Below are 24,700 nucleotides of genomic sequence, written 5' to 3'. Positions count from 1 at the left end.
TGCTTTATTTCTCCCTTTCCCTACCCGAGGAAAGGCAGGAAACCATGACCTGGTGTGGGGTTGCTGGATCCTGGGTGTCCTGATGCTGGCTGGGCTGGATTGCTTTCTCTCCCAAGGCATTGGTGGAGACTCACAATTGCTTTGAGTGGCATTAAGCAACTTCAGAAGGCAGCAGGAGTAAGTGGAAGTGAAAGAATGCAGAGCATTTATTAATAGGGTTTACAGAAATTTTCTGCTGGGTAGAAATATCGATTCTTTATTCCTATTTTAAAAGGAGCCTTTTGTAATGATCACCGAGAGTCATTTTCTGTTATCGATTGCAATAGAGCTGTGCTGGAGACCTCCCTCCATTCATTCCACTCCCGCGAGTACCATTGAGAAAGGAACGCAGCCCAGGTTTTCCTTTCAGGAACTTCTTAAATCAGCAGTTCTGTCATCTTTCCAGTGGGGTTTGCTCTGTGTGTTTAAAGAGACATACACGTTTGCTCTTTGAAATCCGGTTACGCTGTTCTTAAAGTTCACCTTAGAGGGGGAGGCGGTGTGGGGAGGCAGATGCTAAAAATAAACCTCCCCCCCGGCCCCCCCCAAGTAGATCAGTTCTGCATTTGACATTTACATGGAATTCATTTGCATCTCATTTGTACATGTTTCTGCTCAATAGGTAGAATGTAAGAAAGCACAACCTAAAGAAGTGATGTTTCCGCCAGGGACGAGAGGAAGGGCACGTGGATTACCGTATACCATGGACGCTTTTATGCTAGGGATGGGAATGTTGGGTAAGTGCCGTGGCCACCACACGTCTCCCGGAGCCAGCGGCTCCCGTGTTGTGTCTCTCCCTGCTTCTTGAACCCTTAAGCCATAGGGGTGAGCAGATCCCTGCACCCGCGTGGGTGCGGGTCTAGGACTTCAGCAGGGGTGGAGTGGGGAGAATGATCCTGTCTGGTAAATGATTAACTCCCCCCCCCCCTCCTCGAATATAGAAATTTGCATTTAAATGGATGTTTTAAAGAGGCTGTTTTACTCTTCCTGGCAAAAATAGAATGATGAAAGACGCAGGGTGTTCATTCTGACTGAAAATGATCTCTCCCCTTTTTTAGAGGAATTGAGTCACACATTATTCCCCTTCTTTTAAAGGTATCTCTGACAGCTCAGCATAGATAATTGAAAATCCTGCCGGCTCCTCAATGGCCTGCAGGATGGGGAGAGCAGGGAGGAGCGCACCAGTGCAGGGCACAACAGTAATTACAAGTTTGAAGGCGATGGAATGGTATTTTAGTCCCGAGTATTGTGTCCAGGAAATACTAATTAAATGGGATAAATGATATTTAATGGCAACATTCCATTTGTGCACGAGGTCTGCTTAGTTACAATTGGTTCTCAGTTGTTTCTGCCTAGATAGTTCTTTCTTTATAGCGTGACAGCCTCTTGATGCTCTCTCCTCAGATTTGCTAAGCCGATCCACTGCCAATGTACTTTTGTACAACTCCATGCATTTTCAGCCTCCTGCTCTAATTGTATCACTGGACTTCCCCTTGGTTGTCACCCTGTGTGTCCATAAGGCATGCATGAACAAGAGGGCATCTGAAGGTGTTCCCAGGCAGAAATGAGCCTTTTGCAGGCTGGTGTCCCTCGTATGTAGCCTCTCTGGGCTGCTTTGAGTTTTCTGTCCTGGATTTAGATGATCCCAGAAACTCGAGCATAAAAACCAGCTTGAAAGCTGGTGCTTGGTTGTCCTCAGCTCTGCCAAGCAGGTTGAGATGAGCTGGCTGAGATGCTGGAGGATCCCAGAGCTTCTGGATTGAGCATCAGGTCAGAGGAGACTGTCCTATGAGGATCAGGCTGTTACAGAGACATCTGACTTCAGGCCCTGCTTGATTTGATAGGCAAAACTTCCCTGCCTTATTTGCTTTCTCTCTGAATTAATAGTGCTTCTGTTTGCGTGGCTGGAATGATCCATTTCAGGGATGTGTAATTCAGTTACTTCCACTGATCATCTATTTTTCTGTCCCCACACTCTACCACCACCCTGCCCCGTAGTGTTTGGAAATCGCATTTTATGGTTAGAATACTTCTCTTGTCCTAGTCAGTCTGTGGTTTGGTTGCCGGTATGTTCCAGGGTGCTGGAGCATAGACACTTCATTGCTCTCATTTCTCTTTCTTTACCACTCGTGGTGCCCGAGGTTTGGGGTAGTGAAGGTGGTGGAGGAGAGAGCCCGGATCACCCTGGGCAGGTAGAAGGACCCGGGGCAGGATCCCTTATCCACACACCACGGACAGAGCAGCCTCAACCCCTCTCCCTCCAGCTGGGCAAGGAGTGAATGGAGCCAGAGTCCACCCCAGTGACCTGAAGGGAAAATTCAGTCCTTGGGTGCAGTGTGATTCCCACCAGGATGCCGCACGGGAAAAAGAGCATTTCAAGCCATAAGAAGCAAGGGAAGAAGCCCTCAGCGAGCAGATCTGCATCTGCACAGAGCCAGCAATTTGGGTGCCCCTTGGCAAATCCCTGTCCCGTTGCAGTGGGGTGGGTCAGGTCACCCCCACCAGCCCTGCTCCGGCCGGTCTCACAACACACTGGTTAGATTGCAAATCAGGGTGACTTGCTCAGAATTAATGATTGATTCGTGTTGAAGGCCAGATGCTTCATTATCTGCTCGAGCTGCTTTTTCATCTTCCAAGTTCCTGCTTTGCTACAGTGGCACCGTGTTAAATAATTAAGTGCTGAACAAGGAAATCACAACACACAAAAGCAAAGCTGTCTGGATGGCCATTATAAAGCCCTGTGTTCAAAGGCTGCCTCCAAGTGTTGGGAAGGGGGATGATGGGCAGCACCTCAGTGGGGAGCCCGAATTGCTCCTTCCCAAGCCCTGAAGCTGCTCGAGGTAGGGCCCCATCCCACAGGGAGAGGGGGGTAATTAACCCATCAAGTGATGAGATGCACAAAGTAATGCCCCGCCGGAGGCAGCGTCTGCAGTAGCCAAGGATCCCAGGAGGCTGGTGCCAGCCCTGCCCCGTTCCTCCTTTGCTGGACTGGAACAGAGCGGCTGGGGCTGCTGTTGGAGGATTTTTATACCTGTTTCCAGAAGCCCTTGTTCAAGGTCACCTTCTCCAGATGCTGCTCATGGGCAGAGGAGGGAATGGCAGGAACGAACGCACAAGACAGCCCAAAGGAAAGAGCGGGGAGCGGCTCCCTCCGAAGCTATTAAGGAAGTTGGTCTTTTTCATTAATCACAGCCTCCCCGAGGAGCCTGCAGCAGCCGGGGTCTAAAGGTGCGTAGGCAGCCGCTTCTCTGATGATTTGGTTGATTGGAACAAAATTAAAGTGTTCTTCTGAAAGGATTTTCTGACTCGGGGAGCGTGGGCAGACTCAGCCTTTTGCCAGGGCTGCTCCTGGGCTGTCTCAGGCTCTGTCTGCTGATGGGACACACACAGGCTCAGGGGAGGCCAGGGACATCCATTAGCCACTCTGCATAAAGAACAAGCTGGCGTGGGTTCAGTTCCAGGATCTCTGTCTCCCTGGCAGCCCACCCGGCCTGAAGAGCTGCTCCCCAGCACCAGGGATGCTCGTGAAGAGGCCCCGTATACCCCCTCCCAGGCGGGACACATCTGCGGCTGAGTGGGGGATGTTCAGTGGTCCAGAAGCTTGCCATGTGCCCAGAAGCCTCACCTCTGTCACCCAGGGGCATGCGGGTGTCACTGCATTGCCCCACGGCTTTTTGCCCCTCCATTCAGGACAGAAAACTTGGAAAAAGAGAGAAGAGAAGGCAACTGAGGAGCAAGGATAATAGGAGTTGTCTCTGCCTCCCCTCCCATCTGAAGCAGCTTGCTGTGGGACATCATGGTTGCTGTTACGGGGTTCAGCTCTGGAGGCAGCTGAAGCACTGCTCAGTCTGAGCTGGGGCCCCACAGGACTCGCTTCTTCTGGCAGTGGGCGTCTTGGACCTGCTGGTGTTTAATATTAAAGTTGGGCTCTGTTTAACTTGCAAACCCCTCCCAGGACAGGAGCACTCGGCACATAAAACTTACACTCCCAGCCAGCTGAAACAGCGTCTGTATGAGCACCAGGTTTCAGGTCTCTACCAGGCTCAAGGCAGAGCAGGCTCTGCGTTACTGCACACGCTCAGTCTAGGTAGGCTGAAGTCATGCATAAAAGAAGCTTGTGCCCTTCAAAGAAAGTCATTCCTTTTTTCCATCAGGCTGTGTTTAATAGAGTAGCAGCTGCCTCTGAGGCAGGATTTGGGATGGGGAGCCTTTCGTTAGCACTGGATTCCTGGGGGCTGGCACAGCTCAATGACCCCCCCAGGCTCCCACAGCAGCACTGCAAACACAGCCACAGCCTTGCTCTTTAATTCCCACGGAGCAGGAGATAGGTCAGCTTTGGAGAGGGTGGGATAGAGGGGAGTCAGGAGTCCATCTTGGGTCTCCTGTCTTTCCAGGATCCTTGTCCACCAAGAGCGTGATGGGCTGATGGCCACCCAGCCTGCAGGATGGGTGCATTGGACCTGCTGCCGCTGGGGTCAGAGGCAGGAGCTGGGTGGAAGTGGTGCTGGGAAAGCAGGTTTGGTTGTTGGTTTTGAGTTTAGGGGGTTCTCACTTTGGAGGAGGTAATCCAGGCAAAACTTGGGGTTTGGTGTAGCAACAAGGGATGATTAGAGATTGATCATTCCCCAGGACTCCTGAAGCAAATAAACTGCTCGGTGCCCAGTGCGGGATGAGAATGGCATCTAATGGGAATGGTGGGTAGGTCAGCATGGCCATAATTTGGCTTGATGAAGCATCCACATGGGCACGGTGTTAATGCGCTATTGATATTCAGCCAGGCAATTTCCCCTGCGCGGCTCCGGCTTTGACTCGTTAGAGCAGAGCTGGGCACTGCAGCAGCAAATGAAGAGGAAAATTGAAGTAATGTTGTATTACAAATTTATGATTTCATCTGCCCGACCTCGAGCGTGCCGAGCGCTGGCGATGCAGGCGAGAGCCCCCCCCAAGGCAGCGCTGCCACCAGCTTCCCGGCCTGGATGCATTCCGCACCCCACTGACAGCTCCTGAAGTTGGTTGGCTCAGAGCAAAACTTGGTGGTTTGCACGTGGAGAGGACAGAGGTGTTTCTCCTGGTGGAGCTCGCAGCGCTGTTAATGGCACTGCGTACTCAGCAAACAATCCATTTATCAATATTGTTGTTTTTTAAAGAAAGAGGAGGAAAGATTTGTAAAGCTTAACTCCGAAAGAGCTGATTTAATGACAGAGGTGATTAATTTCTAAGGGAATCCAGCTGTTGAGCTGTGAAATAAATAAGCAGGGGCTAAGCAGTGTGTACACAGCGCTGAAAGCCGCTGCGTGCTGTCCGGGTTCGCAGGGCTGCTTTCCCCTGGCACTGCTTAATCCCGTAATCAAAATTCATCCAAGCAATTTTATCTTCTGGTTTTAGGTTATGATTAATAGTACGTTCTATGTATGTATAAATCTCATCAGGAGCGGAGGGACTTGCAGCGGCAGAAGAATAGCTGTATGATATATGAGCGTGTTAAAGAAGAAATAAAAGCAGAGATAGGAGACCCCCCAGAAGAGCCACTCGGCTGCTAAACGTGTGCCTGGGCTCCAGTGGTTTGGGTTGGAAGGGACCTTAAAGCTCATCCAGTCCTCAGACACAGGCAGGGACACCCTCCACTAGATCAGGTTGCTCCAAGCCCCGTCCAACCTGGCCCTGATGCAGTAACTCGAGCATCTTTATTAACCAATATTCTCATGATTAAGCTCAAAAGCTGCCCGAGGTTGGATGTGTTTCTGTGCCTATCTCAGAAGGTGCTCTCAGAAGCACTTCTCGTGGCTGGGTTTTACTTTCCTGAAAAATTAAAAGCTCTTTGACTCCCTGGCTCATTGCTGTGGCTGCCTCCAACTCTTGATGTGTTAACTGTTGTCCTTCACACTCCCGGGATAAAGAATTACTACTACCTTAATCTCCAACTGTCAATAGCTCTGAAGCAAAGTACATTCATTGTAAGCTCTCCAAATGTCAGAGCAAACCTGTGTTATGTGTTTAGCCTTAGCATTTGGCATTTACTCTTCCAGCTAACAAGTATGCACAATCCTTGGACTTGAGATACCAAAGTGCATGTTAATTACCTGAGTGACAGATCTCGTGCACAGAGCCCAGCAGTCAGCGAGTGGGGAGGGCAGCCAGCTCCAGGGGTTTCTGTTCAAGATAATACCCAAACCTTTGGCAGCTTGGCATGAGCAGAATAAATCTTGGGGTTTGATACCTTCTGTAGCATCGCCTCACCCATCCTCCATGCCATTTTGCCTTGTATTTAACAACAAAAAACCTTCATTAATCTTCAAATTTCTCTTTCTTTCTCTCTTTTTCTACATTTGATCAAGGTTACCCAAATTTTGTTGCAACGTATGGCCGAGGATATCCCGGATTTGCCCCCAGTTACAGCTATCAGTTCCCAGGTATGTACATTTCATGTCCAGATTTGCTTTTTTCCCCTTTCCTTCCTTTTCTTCTTTTTCTCCTATCTTTTTAACTCCATAGCTGCAAGCTGAGACAGGCAGGTCTGCAGGGAGCATCTCACATACCAGCAGATCCTCTTGCTATTTTAAAATAGATATCTATATATACATCCTTTAAATCCATTTTTTGCTAACGTGTAAATTGGTACTGGTTATTTGAAAACAAACTTCTTAAAACATACAGCAACAGAGATAATTTAAGAGCTATTACCCTCCCTTTGATGGGCTTTTCCTTTCATGTATATTATAGAGACGCACGCACAAACTCACACATTCCCATTCTGTCCTCTGGTAAGTATGTATTCATTACAAATGAAGTCTTGGAGTGTAAGGTCCAACCTTCCTGTGTTCTTTATTGATACCTCTGGTGTCCTTCACAGTTTCTAGCCTTGTGCTGATGGTTCAGTTTGGCTCTGGTGTGGTTTGCCCCTTTCCGTGATGTGGCTGCCAGCAGCCGCAGCATTGGGACCGAACTGGGGCTGAACACCCTCATGGGAAGGTCCTTTAGGGTGGGTGAGGATGTGGAGGGATGCTTGGCTCTACCCATGGCACACTGAGGTGAAGATGCAGCCTCGTGTTTCGCTCTGGGTCATTAGAATGAAACACCGTGTTGGAAGCATGCGTGTTATTTACATCCATCAGACAAACAGTGTCCTTGGGACGGTAGTTTCTGGTTTTTGCAGGACTGACAACACCAAAGGAGGCAGTGCTGTAAGGATTGAGTTTTATTGCCATTTCACTTCACAAATGCTAGGGCTCTACTTACAGCTCATCTGCCTCTTTCCCACCCGTGCTACACCCTCCCAGTCAGAGCCAGCTTTGTGACAAGCGGGTGGCAGAGGTCCAGGCTGGCAGGGTGCAGCGTTAGTTGAATTAAAGAGGAGGCTTCAGAAGGCATTCGCATGTTGTCTCACACTTTCCTCCTCCTTTCCTTGTACCAGCTGATTCGTATGAAGACAGCTGAATTAGAGGTACCTTTGATAAGTTAAATGATGAAAATCGGCAGCTTTTAGATGACTTTAATTATAAACATGTCTAAAATGAGCATGTCTGCTGGCTGACAGCAGAGGCACCGTTTGACTCTAGCCCTCATTTTAATATAAGGGCCTTGTTTTTCAAATCAGGCCTTCCAGTTGTTTGCCAGTTGTTTTCAGTCTCTTGCAGAGATTGAATAGGCAGGAGGAAACCAAAGTGCATTGTCAGCACTGGAAAGGAGGTGCACCCACCTGCAGGCACCAGTTATGCCTTTGGGAGCAGGGCAGCCAAGGGGAGATGCTCAGTCCTCTGTTGCCTTGCTTGGATTTCCCTGCCCTGTTGCTCTGCCCGTGTTGTTTGCTCCAGTCCCACTAAGATTATTTATTCCTTAACAGCGGTCAGAACCATTCATAGCATTGTTAGGTGGTTTGTCCCAGGTGATGTGGGACTCTGGTCTTTAGAACCATGACCTGTCAGAGCAGTGTGATGCGCAGGAGCCTGGCCAGAGGCATAATGCGAAGGGTTTGATGCCCATCAGCAGGATGGGGTGTCCTCACTGGAGTCAGGCATTGGGAGGGAGGAATGCTGGCAGCAGAGAGCCCTGTGCCATGGGAGCACAGCCCAGGGTGCCCAGGGAGCAAGTCAGGAGTTGAGGATGGGGATGTGCCAGCACTTGCTACTCACGCCTGCCATGGGAATGGCAGTGGAAGTGCCACTCACACGGTTGTGTCGTGCTGTGTCCTAGCTGTCTATGGGGCTCTGCCACTCTCACCCTTCTCTGGTGGAGGGAGCCATGTCCTGTGGCATCCAGCACCTACTCTTCCCCCAGACACTCATGGGAAGGAATGGAGTTGGCATCCTGACCGACCAGCCATGGGGAAAGGCACTTAGTGCTGCAGGATGAATAGCTTGAGCGTGCTTCTAGCACATAGTCATCCACCTTAAAAGAGCCTGAACACCCCAGCCCTTCCCTTACAGTGTTCTGGCACTTGCAGAACTGCCCGTGGCACCCACAGCATGACTGTGGCTCAGGGTGTGAGATAGGAGCACGTGTGGACCTGAGCGAAAGCTGAAATCTGTGTTTTTAATGAGCTGTCTACCCAAATGCTCGGTGTCTGATAGGAAAAGAGAAATCCTTGGCTCTTCCTGCAGGAGCATCCCAGGCAGCCCCGCCTGCCTCCCAGCTCCACGGTGCCTGACCAGCAGTGGGGTTGCGACTGCGCTGATGTGTATGATAAGTGTAGATATAAAATAATTCATCTAAATACAGAGCTGTGTTCCTGCAGCTCGTTACGGAGACCTGGCCGTGCTTTCTGCTACAGTGCAGTTGTGTTGTAAGCCCTGTTCTGCTGCCGGTGCTGCAGTAAACCAGCCTGGGCTGGAGCCAGGGCTGTCCTGGGAGGGTTCATTGTCCCTGGGGGGTGTCATCACAGAGCTGTGCTGGTGGCAGTCACCATCCCACAGGCTCCTCGCCTGCCACTGGGCTTTATTCCGGGTCCTCCTTGCGTTGTGCTGCCTATTTACTTCATTAATAAAAATCCCTAATGGAATGCCCACCTGAATTGAGCTGTCCCGTTGGTGCTCACCACTGTCCCAGTGAAACGAGGGTACAGATGTCATGATCCATCTATTTGCATTTCAATTTCCATACTGGAGCTGCTGGCAGGTCCCCTGGATGGGTCCAGTCCCGCATCCTCCTCTGCTCCCTGTCCGCATGGGCGAGACACACGCAATCGCTTTGGTGACTGCTCTGTCTCCTCCCATCATGTTATTTTTCCTCTATAACTCAGTCCAAAGCCTTTTCTTTTCTTTTTTATTGCAATCACTCCCTTTCTGTGTCCTTTTTTTTTTTTTTTTTTTAATTTCTGGGACTTATCTTTTCAGTTTAATCTATTAATTTCTGTTCTTATTTCACTTTGCAGACTATTTGCCGATTTCACAAGACATAATTTTTATCAACTAGTTCTTAAAGATGCATAACAAATTAATCGGGGTTTACTACAGTGCTAATGAGAGAGAGACAAAGCCTGGGTGGTCCATGTTTAATATCAATGTCCACTGAAAAATTGCTGCTCTTACTGGCTGGTTTGAATGACTGGACTCTTTAATTCTCTTTTTTGAAGGCTCCATATCCTCACTGCTTTGAGTTTGCTTTTTATTTCCTTTTTGGTTTTATTGGGGTTTTTTCCTCTGCTTTGTGATGAGTTTTTAATGCCCACTTGGAATGTAACTCACAAGGATGGGGATCAGGGGCGTTACGAAGGCATGACTTCTCACAAACTTCTTAGAAGTGATTTTATCGTGGAAGCAAAACAGGATGATGGGGGTCTCACAAACAGCCCCAAAGAGGGACACTGGCTCTTGTTAACACAGAGACATTGAGCAGTAGCACAAATCATGACCAGCGTCTCCTGTCACTAGGATCATTAGCAACACAGGGTTTAATTGCTCAAAATGAGTGCCCTGTGCCTGCAGGTGTCACCCTGTGGCTGGTGGCTGTGGGTGCAGCAGACCCACATGTGGTTTCTCCTCTTCCATTCCCTTTGGTTGGTGGCTCTTTCTAGAGCTCTCATAATCATCATAGAATCATGGAATGGTTTGGGTTGGAAGGGACCTTAAATCTCATCCAGTTCCAACCCCTGCCATAGGCAGGGACACCTTCCACTAGAGCAGGTTGCTAGAAGCCACCAAAACCAGGGCCTGGGGAGCTGCTGCCCTGCCCCATGCCTTGTCACCAGTAATGCTCTCACATTCTCTGTGCAATTGCTTCTAATTCCAGCCTTTGCTTGCAAATCATGGGATGAGCTCTTCCCTGCCAGCTTCAGCTGTATCGCACCTCTTAATCTCCACCCAAATCTCAGAGGAGCTGCAAGCGCATGTGGCCATGGCTTCATCCATTGGCTTCATTAACAAGACCAGGTTCTGACTTTTGGGCAGCAAACACACATCTTATTTAAATGCTGGTTTTCTTGAAGTGTTTCTACCCATTTCATAAGTTTGTGAGAAGTAAATTGCATGCTTACAGTAGAACTGTAATGCATTTTAATGTTTGTTAATCCACTTGTTCAAAATGTCAGTGTCAGAGGCTCTACAATACACGGCTGTGCTGTTCATTTCATTAAAGATGCTTGATGTAATAATTGGGTAGTTTTCTTTTGGCTTTCCTGCAAGCAATAGCATTTTTTCTTTAATCTGTATGGCTTCTTATTATTTTGTTTGGGGTTTTTTGCTATGAATTGCTTTGCTTTTGTGAACTTGTCCTGGTGTGCATGATTTGCAAACATTTCTGCTATTGTGAATTTTCTCATTTGTTGTAAATAGTCCATCTGTGCTTTTCTTTTTTTTTTTTCTTTTTTTTTCCTTTTTTTTTTCTTTTTTTATGCCTTTTCTCCTGTAAGTACCTGAGGTAGAAAATGATAATAAATTGTTTACAACGGCTGTGCTGTGTTGCTGCTCTCTTAGCTTGCAGGTTTCATATATTGGTTTGGACGCACCAAATAACCAGTACCAATGACAGTTGAATAAAAGACTAAAACAACCATCACTCACAGTGTGTGACCCGGTGTTTGAAGAACCTGCAGATGAACAGTTACGCACGAGGTGTGTTTACAGCAAAAACTAAACTCAGTGCACTTGTAATTGGGGGAGAGGAGTGATGCTGGGTCACAGTTAAAGTGTTGCACCACTGTGGTCAGTGCAGACCGTGCCAGCGACCGAGGTGGGTTTAAGCATCAAACCCATAAGTGTATTAGAAACCCTTGTGGCCAGCTCTGCAGCACTAAAGGGCAGGAATCTGTTCCTGCTGTTTGGAAATTGAAAGGAAAATCGGGTGATTCCTGTCGCTGTGAAGGGCCCTGGCTGCAGTGGCAGCCGGGGTTCTCAGTTATCCCATCCTCCATTGTTACCTGGATGTTCAGGGATGCTCAAAGCTATTTAGAAGCCTTCAGCTCAGGAATTTAATATTAGGGTTATTTTAATTAAGGGTTTGTTTGCTTGTCTGTTTGTTAAAGCTGATTAAAACCTTTGTGTATGGGGAGAGGTGGGAAAACCCAGATATTTCCACAAACTTCTCAGAGCTCGGGGAAATACACTTGCTTATTAACACTGGTCCTCCATAGTCTGCAGAGCCCAGCCTTGGGTCACGCTCCTGCCGTGCTAGGTGCTGTGAAAACAGCACAAGATCAGTTTGAAGTCTTAAGTTGATGGTTTTCATTATTATAAGAGTATTTAAGACCATCTTTCTGTTAATCTGTAGAGGTTAATTTGGTTTCTTTCCTGGTAGCAGTCACAAACTGTTGACTTGTCAGCCGTAGGAGCTGGCCGGAGGTGTTCTGGTGTGGTAGTTACTTGTGATGCTTGCCTGGTAGGTCTAATCATTATTTTCTGGGTGAGGAAAAGGAGCTGGTACCAAAGACAAGGGTAATTACTACAGTAATGACATGCTTAAGGCTTGTTTTTCATAGTGACTGAGAAGAGGGGAGGTAAGGAAGTTCCTGTATCTGTTATTCAGGACACCCAGCAGTATGAGACCAGGCTCCTGCAGGTCTCACTCTTGGTTATTAGCCTCTTAACAGGGAGTGCAGGGGGAATGGGAGGAACAGTTTGTAGAGCTAGCATCCTGCAGAGCTTACCATCCCCTCTGTGTCAGGTTGTGGTGGCACAGAGCAATGGCCACACCGAGGAGGTGCAGCTTTGCTTTGCTGAGTGTGGCCTGGCACGGTCCAGGAGTTGGTACGTGCAGCTCCTTGGAAGGAGCATAAACCAGACCCCACACAGCACTTGACTGATTCACCAGCCAAGGTGTGGCTCCCAGTGTGATGCACATGGTGCCTCAATGACCCAGAGACACATTCCCATGTGCAAAAGCACCCAACTATCCACTGTGGTGGTGTAAAGTGATTTTAAAGTGGAGATGCTGCCTACACGTGGCTCCTTTGCCAGTAGGGAGTAATGAAGTCAGTATTAGTAACAGTCAGCTCTGTAAAGCACTCATTTAAAGCGTTGTTACACAAGTCTAAGATTGTATAGCATTTAGTAATGGGAGCAAAGTTTGTCTGGTCATGATACCTTAATGATCAAACTTAACATTGAGAAAGAAGGAGAAATTGCTGGCAGCTGCAAAATAGGAGAGAGAAATATAAAAGATACTTTAAATTGTCTGTTCCGTTGGTTAAGCCTTGTAACAGTACCAGATGCGGAGCAAAGCTGGGAATGTTTCTCACTCCTTTGTCTAATCATTAACTGCTTAAAATCTGCTCTGCCCATCCCTGTGCTGCATGCCTTAGTTTTGTCCCCTTAAAATGTTATTGCATCTGCATGGCATAAAAGTGCATTTACAAAGTGCATTTGAATCTGCTGGAACCACCTTAATCACCACTCTTCAACCTCTCCGTTTCAGCCTCCATCAGTGGAAACAAAGCCCATAGGCTGGACCTGATTTACAATTAGGATCTGGGGGTTTTTTTGCTGGCAGAGGGCAGGCTGAAGAGGGACCATTCACTTTGCAGGTGCATCCCTGGAGTGAGGAGCAGCTGGAACCGCAGACAGCAAACTGAGAAATTAATATAGCAAACCCATCAATTTCCAGCCAGAAGGTGTTCCTTCAAGTTGTGCTTAGGTGACAGAAGCTTTTGTTTTGACACAGGAAAAAATGGTACCTGGAGATGTTCCCTGAGGCCAGGCAGAGTTTATGTGCTTTGCCTCTTGGGCATATTTTGTCTGGGAAGAGCTGCATTTTTGTGATGTAGAGAATTGCATAAAATTCCTTTTTCATGTCCCATTTTTCCCACCCCTTAAAATAGTTTCTGGATGTTAAATTGAAGGTGAGGTTTTCAAGGGATGCACTGTTGATCTGAGTCAATGGTCCAGCCTCCACCACTTTCCATGGCAGCAGAGTGTGGCCAGTAACAAAGCTGCCTGTCCCCTTTTCCTGCCCTCTCTGCATGAGCAAGGCTGCTCATGAGGCTAAGGACCAAAGCTGCCCAGATCCTTCATTAGGTTTTCTCTTCTGATACCTTGGGTGACTGCTTGAGCAATAAGAACATCTTGAACGTTGAACTTCAGTGCTGATTGTCCTATTATTAACTGCTCACTGATCCGTGCGTGGAGTTCGGGACAGGCTTTAAAACTTCAGGGTCATTGCCCTGAAAATGAGTGATCATAAAGGGACAGGGAGGAGAGAAGAGGAATAAAAACACTCTTTGCATTTTGGGGTGATGCTGCAGCAACAGAATTCCTGAGTGATGGTTCCTGCTGTGAACAGGCCCCAGCTGCAGCAACTGGGAAGTGTAATGAGACTGGCTATGCACGAGAGTAAGGAGGCATAATGCAAACACACACGTATGGAAGAAAACATGGATAAGTCCTATAGAAAGAAGAATGTGGTCTGGTTAATGCCAGTTCTGCTGTAAGGGATTCCACGTGTCTGAGCTAGCCAGAAGCACAATGGCTAGCTGCTTTTACACCTTATGTCTCTGTAGATACAGGTTTTAACTGTAAAGCTGGAGGTTGCAGAGAACTTAAGGAGATTCCTGTCCTCAAAGCACAAAAACATTGAAATGTGAATGTTTTTCAAGCACACTTGGGCGGATTTCAAGCTCTTAATTAAGCGTCCAAGTCCTCCTTTGCCCAGAGGCGGTAATAGGTACTCGCTGCAGTGATGTCCTGAAGGTTTCTGGCCTCAGCATCACAATCCTCTCCCCTAACCTTTTTCATAACGTGGATTAGGAAATCCCTAGGGACAGTTCCTCCAGCGAGGCAGTGGGAAGCTCCCTATCTGCCAGCCATGGCTGTTGCTGCTGCATCTCTCTGAGAGGAGCATTCACTTGCGACTTCAACTCACATAGGTTGTGAAGAGTTTCCTACCTCTGATAACCTTGTCCCCTGATTAATTCTCTTCTCTTTTACATACTTGCCTCTTGTCTGCATTGAATTTTTCCACCTTCATCCTCCAGACATTAGTTCTTTCTATGCCTTTGCTCATCATCAAAGATCTGTCTTTTAATAATGCTTACCCAGTTTAGGTCATTCATAAAAATTTAACCAAGCAGTTTAACCAAATAGCTCATTTTCTGTACCATCGAAGCAACTGAAATGAAGCTTGAAGCAAATCAGTGCCACTTTGCTGAACTTTATATATATTCCCTCCCGTGGTTCCATCTAACCTGCCCTTGTTCATTCAGCAGCAGGTGACTGAAATGCAGAGCTGCTGTGCTGCCTGGCAGCCTGGGTACAGTGAATTCACAGGTATTCCTCCCCCTGCAGCGGTCCTTTCATTTATACTTACGTGGTTTATTAAAAATCAATAGTAAATGTTTGGCTTTGGGCTTTCAAATGAGAAATGCTTTCATCGGAGTGCTCAGCTTGGTATTAACCAGAATTGCTTTCAGGAGGCCATTTGGTTCAGCTTCTCTTTCACCCACATCAGCTGCATTCACCTCAAGCTCATAATTCTCTGTGTTTCACCAGTGACTAAATTAGGGAGAATCCAGATTACGTCTTGAGATTGACTGGTGGGAGGCATCGTTTTCATAGGACACATCACAGAAGTCTGGCAGATGCCTTGAAGCGGCTTTAGGATGGGAGCAGTTTCTCAGTAGAGTAAATAAACTCCATCAGCTCCCAGCTTCGGCTTTTTGGTTTGCGGTTGTTTGAATAAATAGTTTTCTTAGAATAAACTATTTGCCTTTGAGAAGTTTCCCAGTTTTCTGCACAGTGAAATAACCTCAAAGGGGTTATTGCACTTGAAACAACACAGAACGATAATGTGGAGACAAACAAGCCTTTGTCTCACTGATGCATCAAGTAATTACTGGGCAAAAGTGCATCATTCTCATTTTAAAACCCCTGGCCTGAGAGTGATAACAGCTGAAAAATGGGTCATTTGCTGTACATAAAGTGGAAGTGCCCAAGTTGAAATGAACTCTATTTGGGGTTTATTGTTTGGTTGAAATTCCAAAGCAGAAGTATTTGTTCATAATAACATCCATCTGCAAACATGCATCCGGTGTGCAGCGCGTTACAGTGGCTGACATGGGGAATTCTACAGAGTCTTGCCACGCACGGTACATTTTAAGCAGGAGATGATTGTGCCTTGGCTAGCTGCAGCGAGCTGCTTAATGAGGCTTCCATTATGCGTGATGGGCTGTAGCTGAAGTTCACTAATTTTCTGACCTGGTGAAATAGATTTTAATAAGCTTGATGTAACACAGCGCATAAAGACAAAGGGAAGCACTTAATGGGGCTGTCACAAGCAAGTACTCTGGGTGGGCTTGGAGGTGCTAAAAGTGTTAATAGAATTGATCAAAAGCTTAGGAAAGCAATTCTCATTGCCACGGAGGTCTGCCCTGCGCCTCGCCTCGTCCCTTCTGCTTGCTGCTGTGTGGATGCCGCTATCCCACTGCTTTAAAGACAAGCCAGGTGGGAAACACGAGACATTCCAAGCAGGGCTTGGAATCGCCTCCGCGTTCAATTCCTACAGCAAGAGCTGTGGGAGAGCTTAGGGAGAGTCTTCAATCAAATCCCAAAGAGTTAATTGCTACTAAACTGTGATAATGAATTGCGAATGATTGGTAGAATCCCGATCTTTCATCAATTCTCGCTGAAACTTGATTTCTCTGGGTATATTCTTCTCTAAACATTGAGCGTTTAATCTAAAGCTTCAAATGGGAGCAGGGCTTTTTTCCTTCTCGTTCTTGTTTCCTTATAGAAAGCTGGGGGGGAGTCTGAGACAGAGAGGCCTGAACGATGAAGGGTTTGAACATAAAGGGATTGTTTTGGGACGGAGCTTTCCCTCTTGCGTGCTCACCAGTAAAGGCTACATTCTGTCCGGTAAATGGGACCCACGCCTGCCTGCCTCCCAAAAAAAAGCCACCAGGCTCTTCTGCTTCATGGGTGTGAGTCTCTGATACTTTTGAAATGAAGCCTAAAGATCCTACAAAGAGGATAACGCTGCCTAATGGAAAGAATAATGCAAGCGAGAACCCATTTGAAATGACAGCTCTGAGCCTCGCAAAGCTTTTCAGTGCTGATCAAAGCTGCTGGTAACCGTGTTTGAAAAGAGGGGGTCGGTTTTTCCCCCTCTCCTTTTCCCACTCAACCTGCAGATGATTTTATATTCCAGACTTTGCACTTGTCCCCTGGGAGATCAAGTGAACCTCCTAAAGGATGGGTGTTCGCATCAGCACACTGGGGAGCACTACTGGGGCCAAGTGGTGTGGGGGGGTACAGCCTCAGAGCTCCATCCCGTGTGCATAGAGCCCCCCCAGGGAGACGTGGTGCTTCTGCCGGTGTGTGCAGATACTGCAAGCACTCCATAAACACAGAGGGAGGATTCTGCTTGCGAGGCGCAGTTTTATGGGGCCCTTTATGTTATTCCCCATGCGTGTCCCATCATTTGGGTTGTTTTCTGAAGTCTGGTGGTGATTTGAGCATCTCAGCTGCTGGTTTTATTCCTGTTTTAAATCCCTGTGCTTATTGCTGGAGTATAAACATATGCCCTTGTGTGCCCCAAGTGCTTTTGCCGTTACAAGCAGAGAAAAGTCTGTGTGTGACATTTTTTAATCGAAGAACTAATTTCATCATCTTTGTGACTGCTTTTTGGTTTGATTCCTATGGTCTGGCTGTTTGTAGAGGATGGGGTCTTGTGTCCTCTGGGGGTGCAAGACATTTGGGGTCTTCAGGGGCTGAGCAGAGCAGGTCTGAAGGAGTCAGTGGTAGCTCCTAGGGAAAGCCAGGGCTGCTCATGAGTCTTGGCAGCATGCCTGGAGTAAGGGGTTTCCAGTTGCTCCTGGTGGCCTCGTAGCCAGCTTCAGGCTGGGGTAAAGGAGAAGTCAGTGGTTTGGGAAGGAAGCAATCCCACCAGAGCAGGAGGGAGCGTGTCCTTCCCCAGGAGCCCTTGATCCCCTCGAGTCCTCTGTAAGCACTGTCCCTCCTCAGGCACTGTGGCTCCCACCAGATCTGTTCACAAAGCCATAGAAAATCCACTAAATCCCAGGCTCCTGGTGTTGCCTCCTGGGTAATGCCAAGTGCAGGACTGAGCAGCCAGCCCGGATCCAGCCCTGCTCTGGGCTGCCCCTCGATCCCACTTCTCCAGGCTCTTGTGCCTTGGGGAGAGCAATTGCTTGCAGGCAGTCATTGACTAAATCTGTCACCTTAGGGCAAAGCACTCGAAGCAGCCGTCCATCTTCCCTGGCACAAAGCTGCCTCAGGATTTAAAGTGGAACTGTTGGTGCAGGGAGCAGCAGAATTCATCTGTGAAACATGGAACTCCAAACACTGGCTTTAGCTCATTGGGAGCAATGCGAGAGCATGAAATCAGTGTGAGTCCTCAGGGCTTCCCTGAACAGTGTGCGAGCCCATTGCAAAACACTTAGTGTAAGGTATCTTCTAATTGCAATGCCTAAAGTGGGCACTTCCATCCTGTTAAGCAGCTTTGGTACCTGGCTTTCTCTAGGCAATTGTAAGCAGCGGATACACAAAGGACAGGGATCATTTCAGCAGGAATCGGAGTGCTTTAAACAGACACCGAATGAGTTGATCTCTGCTTTGGATTTTCCAGTTGACTTCAGAGAGCAGAGGGCCAGGGGAGGGCACTGCGCAGGCACACAACCTTGCCCAATCATCAGTGTGGTCTGCGGGACCAGAAACAGGCTCTGTGGACAAGCAGGTTCCTTCTGGGGGCTGGCGACCAGCAAAAGTGCTTGCTAATGCTTTCCTCTTCTCTAAAGAGCTGCAGATAGCTCAGCTGTCAGATGTTCATCCGATGGTATGGGAATACAGGCGGAAAGGTGGTAGAGACAGGAGCTCTTGGAGTACACAGAACAGGTTCAGTGTTAATTGTACCGTCACTGTGGTGCCATCCTTTGAAGTCTTTGCTGATGTGGAAGTTTATAAACAATGGGAGGCAATAATCCAGTGTGACCAAAGTGCTTAAATAGGGCCCTAGGGCTGGTACGAGGGGAATTACAGAGATTAGTGCTGGAGCTTGAGACCAGAACCTGTGAGCATCCCTGGCTGCTGCAAATGTCTTTCGCAAGTCGTTTTGCTTCTTTGTGCCTGGTTTGATCCCGTTTGCGACGTGGGGACAGCGTCAGCTGCTGATCACTGCTGCAAGGTTCAGGAACAAACAGCACAGAAGTAGGCACAGTCGTGAGCAGCATTAGTGCAGACGAGCTGATCAATGCAGTGCCTGGCAAATGTCATTCCAGTGGTGAGGATTAGTTACTTTCAGTACCTTGCATTGATTTCGGGATCCTCCAGTGATGGAGCCAGCCTGGGATTCTGTATCGGTGAGCAGGTTTTGCCAATGATAATCAATCCTGGTTCCATCTCCCGCTGTGGCTCTGCCCTGCTGCCAACTGCAGCGTTCCTTGGCCGAGCGCAGGCAGCCCATCACACTTGAGTTGTTTGGAATGCCATGTCGTGGAGATGCTTTTATCTCAGAACCGGGATAATGGCTTTCTTTGGGGTGGAGGGATTAATTTTTCACACATCTGTCCCCTGGAATGCAATAACAGAGCCTTTGTTCGGGCGCTTTCTGTTGCGTGCCATCTCCACCCTTGTTATTTCATCATTCTTTTGCATGGCAAAACTTTTTGTCCTGCATTTCAAATAGATACTGAGCGTCCCTGGCACTTGAACAAGAGAAACAAACTTTCCAGTTCCACTTTTTATGCTGTTTGCGGGCGATGCTGGGTGATTTGAAGGGGATTTGATTGGGTTTGGCAGAGGCGTTTTATTCCATGGAAAATCCGCAGCTCCTCTGATCCCCTATTGATGGTTTAGGGAGGCCCTGGAGTCTCCAAATGCGATTTGCTGGTGGCCAGCTGGTCCTGGATGTGCCTTGGGAACGCTGAAGACACTGCTCTTGGGACATGGGCAGGGAGTGGAGGAGGAGAGGCTGTGGGGATGGTGCCAGCTCTGCTCCTGCCTTACCCACAGCAGGAGGGCTCGGGGCTTGGCCTTGGCATGGCTCTGCATGGAAACAAAGACCCAGAGCCTCAGCCCTTGTCCTGCAGATGCTTTCCTGCTGTTTGGAGGTTGGTTTGACTCTAACACTGAGGTCTTCTCACTCCAGCGTATCACAGGTCCAGCCCTAAATGTATGTTGGGGGTCCCAACCAGGGTTGGTGGCTCCATCACCAGCAAGGAGGAGTTTAGCACTTGGGTATTTGGTTAGAATAGTCCCCTATCTGGATGCGCTTCCTCCTGCATCCCACTCCACACATTCTAGCAGTTCATCACATCATAAAACCAAACACATTCCCACTGACATGAAGGGACAGGATTTGATCTGTGTTTCGTAGGCTCTGCGCACAGGGAACAGCAGCCAGGGGTAGCAGAGCCTCCATTTACCTCTACTGTTTTTTTCCCCCCGCAGCCCTATTACCATATTTAAATGCAAGTATGTCTGGTTTTAATTGCTGTTTTCAGTAGCTTCAAGTCTCTGTAGCCTAGTTGTTCTCTGCTCCTTTCCTCCTGGTAGATTGCCAGTAGCTGAGATGATCGTGCTAGAGGTAGCGGGGCTTGTAGTCTGCTCATGCCTCTGGGTCTTCTCTCTTCTGTCGCCTCAGTTGTTCCTCTGTGGTCCTGCAGCATCGCAAAGCAGCTGTGATCAAAGTCCTGGAGCCCTCTCAAGGGGCAGGTCCATGGTGGTCACTACCCCCAGGGTTGTCCTGTTGGGAGCAGTCGGAGCTCCCCAGAGGCCAGGAACCACCAAGGGTTTGGTTGCGTTGCAGCAAGGGGGGTTTGGGGTTCTTGCTGGTCATTGGACCTTATTGCCCTCCTAAAACACCAGTGTTTGAAGTCAGAGCCTGCGGCAGACCTTTGAATATTAATGAAGTAGAGAGCCTAAACCTGCACTCTCGCCAGCAGCATTTCATTCCTGTGTAAGGGCTCGGGCCCCTGTAGCAGGGTGTGTGTGTCTTAGAGCTCCTTGATCTGCAGCTGGTTTGCTTTCAAGAGCTTTTTCCTTTCTCTCTTTCTGTTTTAAATTACATTCCAGTGATTTTTTTTCTGCTTGATCCCAGCAAATCTGTGATCTCGACATGAGGGCCTCCTCGTATTTTCCATTAGTGCTCTGTCTATAGATCAGCATGTTATTATCACGTGCAAATAAGCAAAGAGGAGAATTCCCTGTTGTTTTGGGAAGCCGTCTGACCCCAGCCGATCGAGGGCACAGGGATGTAAGCGCTGTGCCGTGGCCAGGCACCACCAACACATTCCTCTCTGCCAAGGGGATTTGAGGCACCTTTGTGCCAGCAGAGACCACTGGCAGTGGGCACGTGGTGATGGCTCCGTTAGTGGCATGGAAAGCCGGGATGGCAACCTGCGGGAGTGCCGCCGCATGCCCTGCACTGACTCGTGGTACCCGCTGGCTTCTGTCTTTACCCTTCTCCTTCTCTCCACGGCCAGGTTTTCCGGCAGCGGCCTATGGACCAGTAGCAGCGGCAGCCGTGGCGGCAGCAAGAGGATCAGGTAGGGGGGCCCGCGGAAGAGCAAACCCTCAGAGTGCAGGGTCAGGTAAAAGCTCTGTCGGTATTCTGTGTGGCTGCAGCTCTCCATCATTTCTCTGATTTCTTCCTCACACTTATCCCGGGGACCTGAAAACAAACGATCAGAAACCAAAAATCATAGAAAAGCGTTAAATCAATCAATCCCAATCCAAACCCAAACTACAAGCAGAGGCCATGGAGCACCTCGCAGGAGATTGGCATAAGAACTGCCAAACCTGGGGTAGATATTCTGACTTTTCTTTCTTTATTCCTTTATTATGTTGGTTTCTTTGGTTCTTTGGTTTAAATTTGAGGTTATAAAAGAGACACCCCCCCCCCAAAAAAAAAAAAGAAGAGATTAATTTGTGGTTTTGAAGAAAAGCTTTGGTTCCTCATGGAAAGCTGGTGCTGGGTTGAGGGGGTGGCAGTGGCACTGGGTGCTCCCGCCATGCCCGGAGCCTCTCTCACCTCCTCCACCATGGCCAATGTGAGGGGTCCAAGTCCCCCTGGGGACAGTGCCTTCTCTTGGCATGGGGTGATCACAGCAGCTGGCATTGGCCACCCCGTGTGTTCAAACCCAGCCTGCCTTCATGAGAAGCAGCGAAGCTTTCCTTCCTGCCCTTCTGAAAACCTTTATATTTTTCCCTTTAAGGGGAATAAATAAATCATTGCCAATTTACGACCTTAGGTTTGAAATTCAGCTCAACACGGGGATTCTAGCGCTTTGCTCAGGGGATGAAGTGTTCAATGCAGCCATCAGTGAGCTGCCGGCCTCAGCTCAGCCGGGCCTGGCTCGTGGCTATGGCAGCGGCTCTGCAGCTCACTCATGGCACAGTCCTCCAGCGGGGGCTCCTCGGAGGCTTTTCCGGCATTCCCGGTGGATAAACCCGGCTCTTCCCGAAAAGATCCGACCGAGCCGCTGCAGGAGGGGTTGCGAGGAGGGCGCAGGTGTGTCTCGAGTGCGAGCCTGATGCCATGGAGGCCAAAGAAAGACACCAGGAGAACTCCGTTCCATGCAAACTGGCACTGCTTGCAGGCTACAAAGGATTATCTGTACCAGTTTCATCTTGTGGCATGTAGAGAGCGCCTAAGGGGTGACTTGCCAGACTGGTTGTGGGCATTCCCCATCTCCCGGCTTCTCCTTCTGCCCCGTCGTGGAGGGGAAAAATCCAAACCCAAAGAAAACAAACAAAGACAAAAAGAGATTGATTTTCCATGCGATTTCAGGAAAACAGACTTCATCGTTTCTGCCTCTTCCCCATGTTTTGCCCTTCAGGTTTTGTTTTACGTGCAAACAGAGCTGGTGAGTTGCCCCTTAGCAAGGCACAGAGGGTTTGGCTGGATTAACGTTGCTTCCCTGATGATTATTCCTTTTCTTTTTAATCGGAGTGCTTTTGGTGCCCATTACAACTGAACTGAGCATTGATCAATTCTGTGCCTGAAAATCATTTGTCTTTAATTTGAGTGTCTTTTGGTTTTCCTTCTGTTGGGTTTCCTGGTTTTGGTTTTGGTTTCTTTTCGGTTTTGTTCTTTTTTCATTTGAACTTGCAATACGAAACTAAACCTAACCCTACATTAACAGCACCCTTTCTGGCAAGTTTAAAGAGCAGTATGGTGTTTGGAAACGTCCTTCAAGCCTCAAAATTGCCTGTGTGCACTAAACTGGCAAAACTGAATCAGAATGAGCCCCCATCCCGTCCCCAGCCCTGAGATCTCAAGGAGGAAGATGGGTTTGTCACTGGCCCTGTTCACATTGGCAGCAGAACATGCCCTGGGAGCAGTGATGTATCACGTAGAGTCATTTCCATCCAAAGCCAGATTTGGAAGGGACATCCTGGGTTCGCCACTTCCATCCAGCAACGGTAGTGAATTGTATTCAGGAGCAGTCGAGAGCAATCAATCTTGTGCTGCAGTGTATGGGCCCGATTCATTACAAGAAAAATGGTTGGGGTTTGGGGTTTTTCCTTCTTTTCCTTGGGTTTCTTTTTCCTTTGCAAGTTTGCACAGCCTTCCTTCACACGTGCCTAATCCAAAAGCACAGCTGGCCCATACTGGCTCCTTTCTGCCAGGAAATGGAAAAGAGCTGGGAAACATCCAGGCAGGAGCATCCCACCACCCCTCTGCTCACTGGGCAGTGCTTTGCTGAGAGGTCCCCATTGCTGCTGCCCCTTCTTGCAGCACTCCAGCCCCACCAGCTCACTCCAAATTGACCTCCTCTGCTCTCTGGCCCCATCCTGCTGGCTCTTCCCCACCTTCTTGGTGTCACTGCCAGAATGATGGGCACTGATCGCCTTGGTTTCTCCATGGGGTGTTATTCCTCCTCTTAGGAAGCCATCCAGCAAAAGGAGCCCACCCAGGGGCAGTTACCTGCACGGGGGCATCTTCCCTCACCCTTTCCTTTCCTATTGCAGCATGCAAGGATGCAGTCACCAGTTTACCGTGCTAGATAAGCAAGTTCTGTGATCTATCACAGCAGCGCTCTGCTGCAGCCAGCAGAAAGGGACATTTCCCCTTACTCGTGCCTCAGTGCCACTCATAAATTCAGGTCTAGCCAAGCTGCTCACGTGCCAGCAGGGTGAACGCAGCGATGCTTCTTATAAATCATATCCCCAGTCGACATCCCAGTGACAGGGCGATAGCTGAGGTCCCTCGAGCAGACAGAGGGGTCTGGCCACATCCATTCACGCCGAATGGGATTGTGCTGCTGAGTCCCTCAGCTCCTCGTGACAACCTCATCCATTCTTGGATTTTTTTTTAATGAATTGGGACCTGAGCCATGGAAAATGAGCAAACCTGAAAGCCCGAATGTGCAAACTCCTCCTAAACAACTTCACTATCAGTGTCACGTTTCGTTTGCATTCACCTGACATGTTTTACGTGTAAAACATTCTTGTCTTGTAAGTAAATGCAGTCATGAGGGAGGGGGGACACACACATTTTTGACATGCATTTGACATGGGAGGGATTCATTTGGCAGGAGAGCGAGACAAGGAAAATTTGCCAGGAGAGGGGTTTCATTCCTTCCTCTGTGGTTCATTGACAAGTCTGAGGTTTTTCCAGTTCCCAACCTGTTGCCACCAACTATTCCTCCCTGAGGACTGGAGACAAAACCCATAAGGCCATCCATAATCCAGCCCAATTCCTACTGCTTGGCACCAGGAGGAGCAGCACAGGCTCCCAGGGGCACACTTTGCCCACCCAGATGGCTGGTGGCACACAGAGGTGGGACAACACGGTGCCACGGCACCAAGAGCTGCTCCCCCCATCCCCAACCCCTGGCACATCTGGATTTTGGGCACCAGTCCCCGGCTTGCCAGCGCTGCCTTTGAGCCCTGCGCCCTGACAACCCCTTACTGTACTTTATACTTGCCAGCTATAACAAATCTCGTAACGTGAGCTACTGACCTTGATGGTGAGTGTGAGCAGTTATGTTTTGTTGTTTTCTCTCTTGCTTGGTTGGGGCTGCTGTGAGAGAGGGTGTCTCTGAGGCATACTTTCCGGCCTCTCTTACACTCGGACGTGCACACCTCCTCTCAAACACTCTTCTGAGCGCTCTCAGCGGGAAGGTTTGTCCACACCTATTAATCCTCTCTCAGTGTCCAGCTTCTTGTTAGTAGCAGCTGGTTGCATGTTTTTTGCTTGTTCGGACGAAACGGTTCAAGAAACGACTCATATCAACTCTTGAGAAATGTCTCTATTTTTTTGTACACTTTCTTTCTTTTGA

The 24,700-nt window shown here is 48.6% G+C and overlaps 1 protein-coding gene across 4 annotated transcripts in view; it reads left to right on the top strand.

The window, feature by feature from the left end:
* Nucleotides 1-24,700, top strand: part of MSI2 (musashi RNA binding protein 2) — a gene marked incomplete at its 5' end in the record, with an annotated part of 213,435 nt that overhangs the window by 170,643 nt on the left and 18,092 nt on the right. For 2 of the 4 annotated variants that reach the window (XM_080629938.1, XM_080629937.1), the window contains 3 exons: nucleotides 662-776; nucleotides 6,375-6,449; nucleotides 20,897-20,959. In XM_080629938.1, the coding sequence (XP_080486064.1) occupies nucleotides 662-776; nucleotides 6,375-6,449; nucleotides 20,897-20,959 (253 nt within the window). Of the gene's footprint in view, nucleotides 1-661; nucleotides 777-6,374; nucleotides 6,450-20,896; nucleotides 21,005-24,700 lie in introns of all 4 variants that reach the window. The other 2 variants (XM_080629939.1, XM_080629940.1) reach the window with 1 other exon arrangement.

The sequence above is a fragment of the Psittacula echo genome (assembly GCF_963264785.1).
Source record: "Psittacula echo genome assembly, chromosome: 15".
Taxonomy (NCBI): Eukaryota; Metazoa; Chordata; class Aves; order Psittaciformes; family Psittacidae; genus Psittacula; species Psittacula echo.
This window is presented reverse-complemented; position numbering and strand designations above follow the sequence as displayed.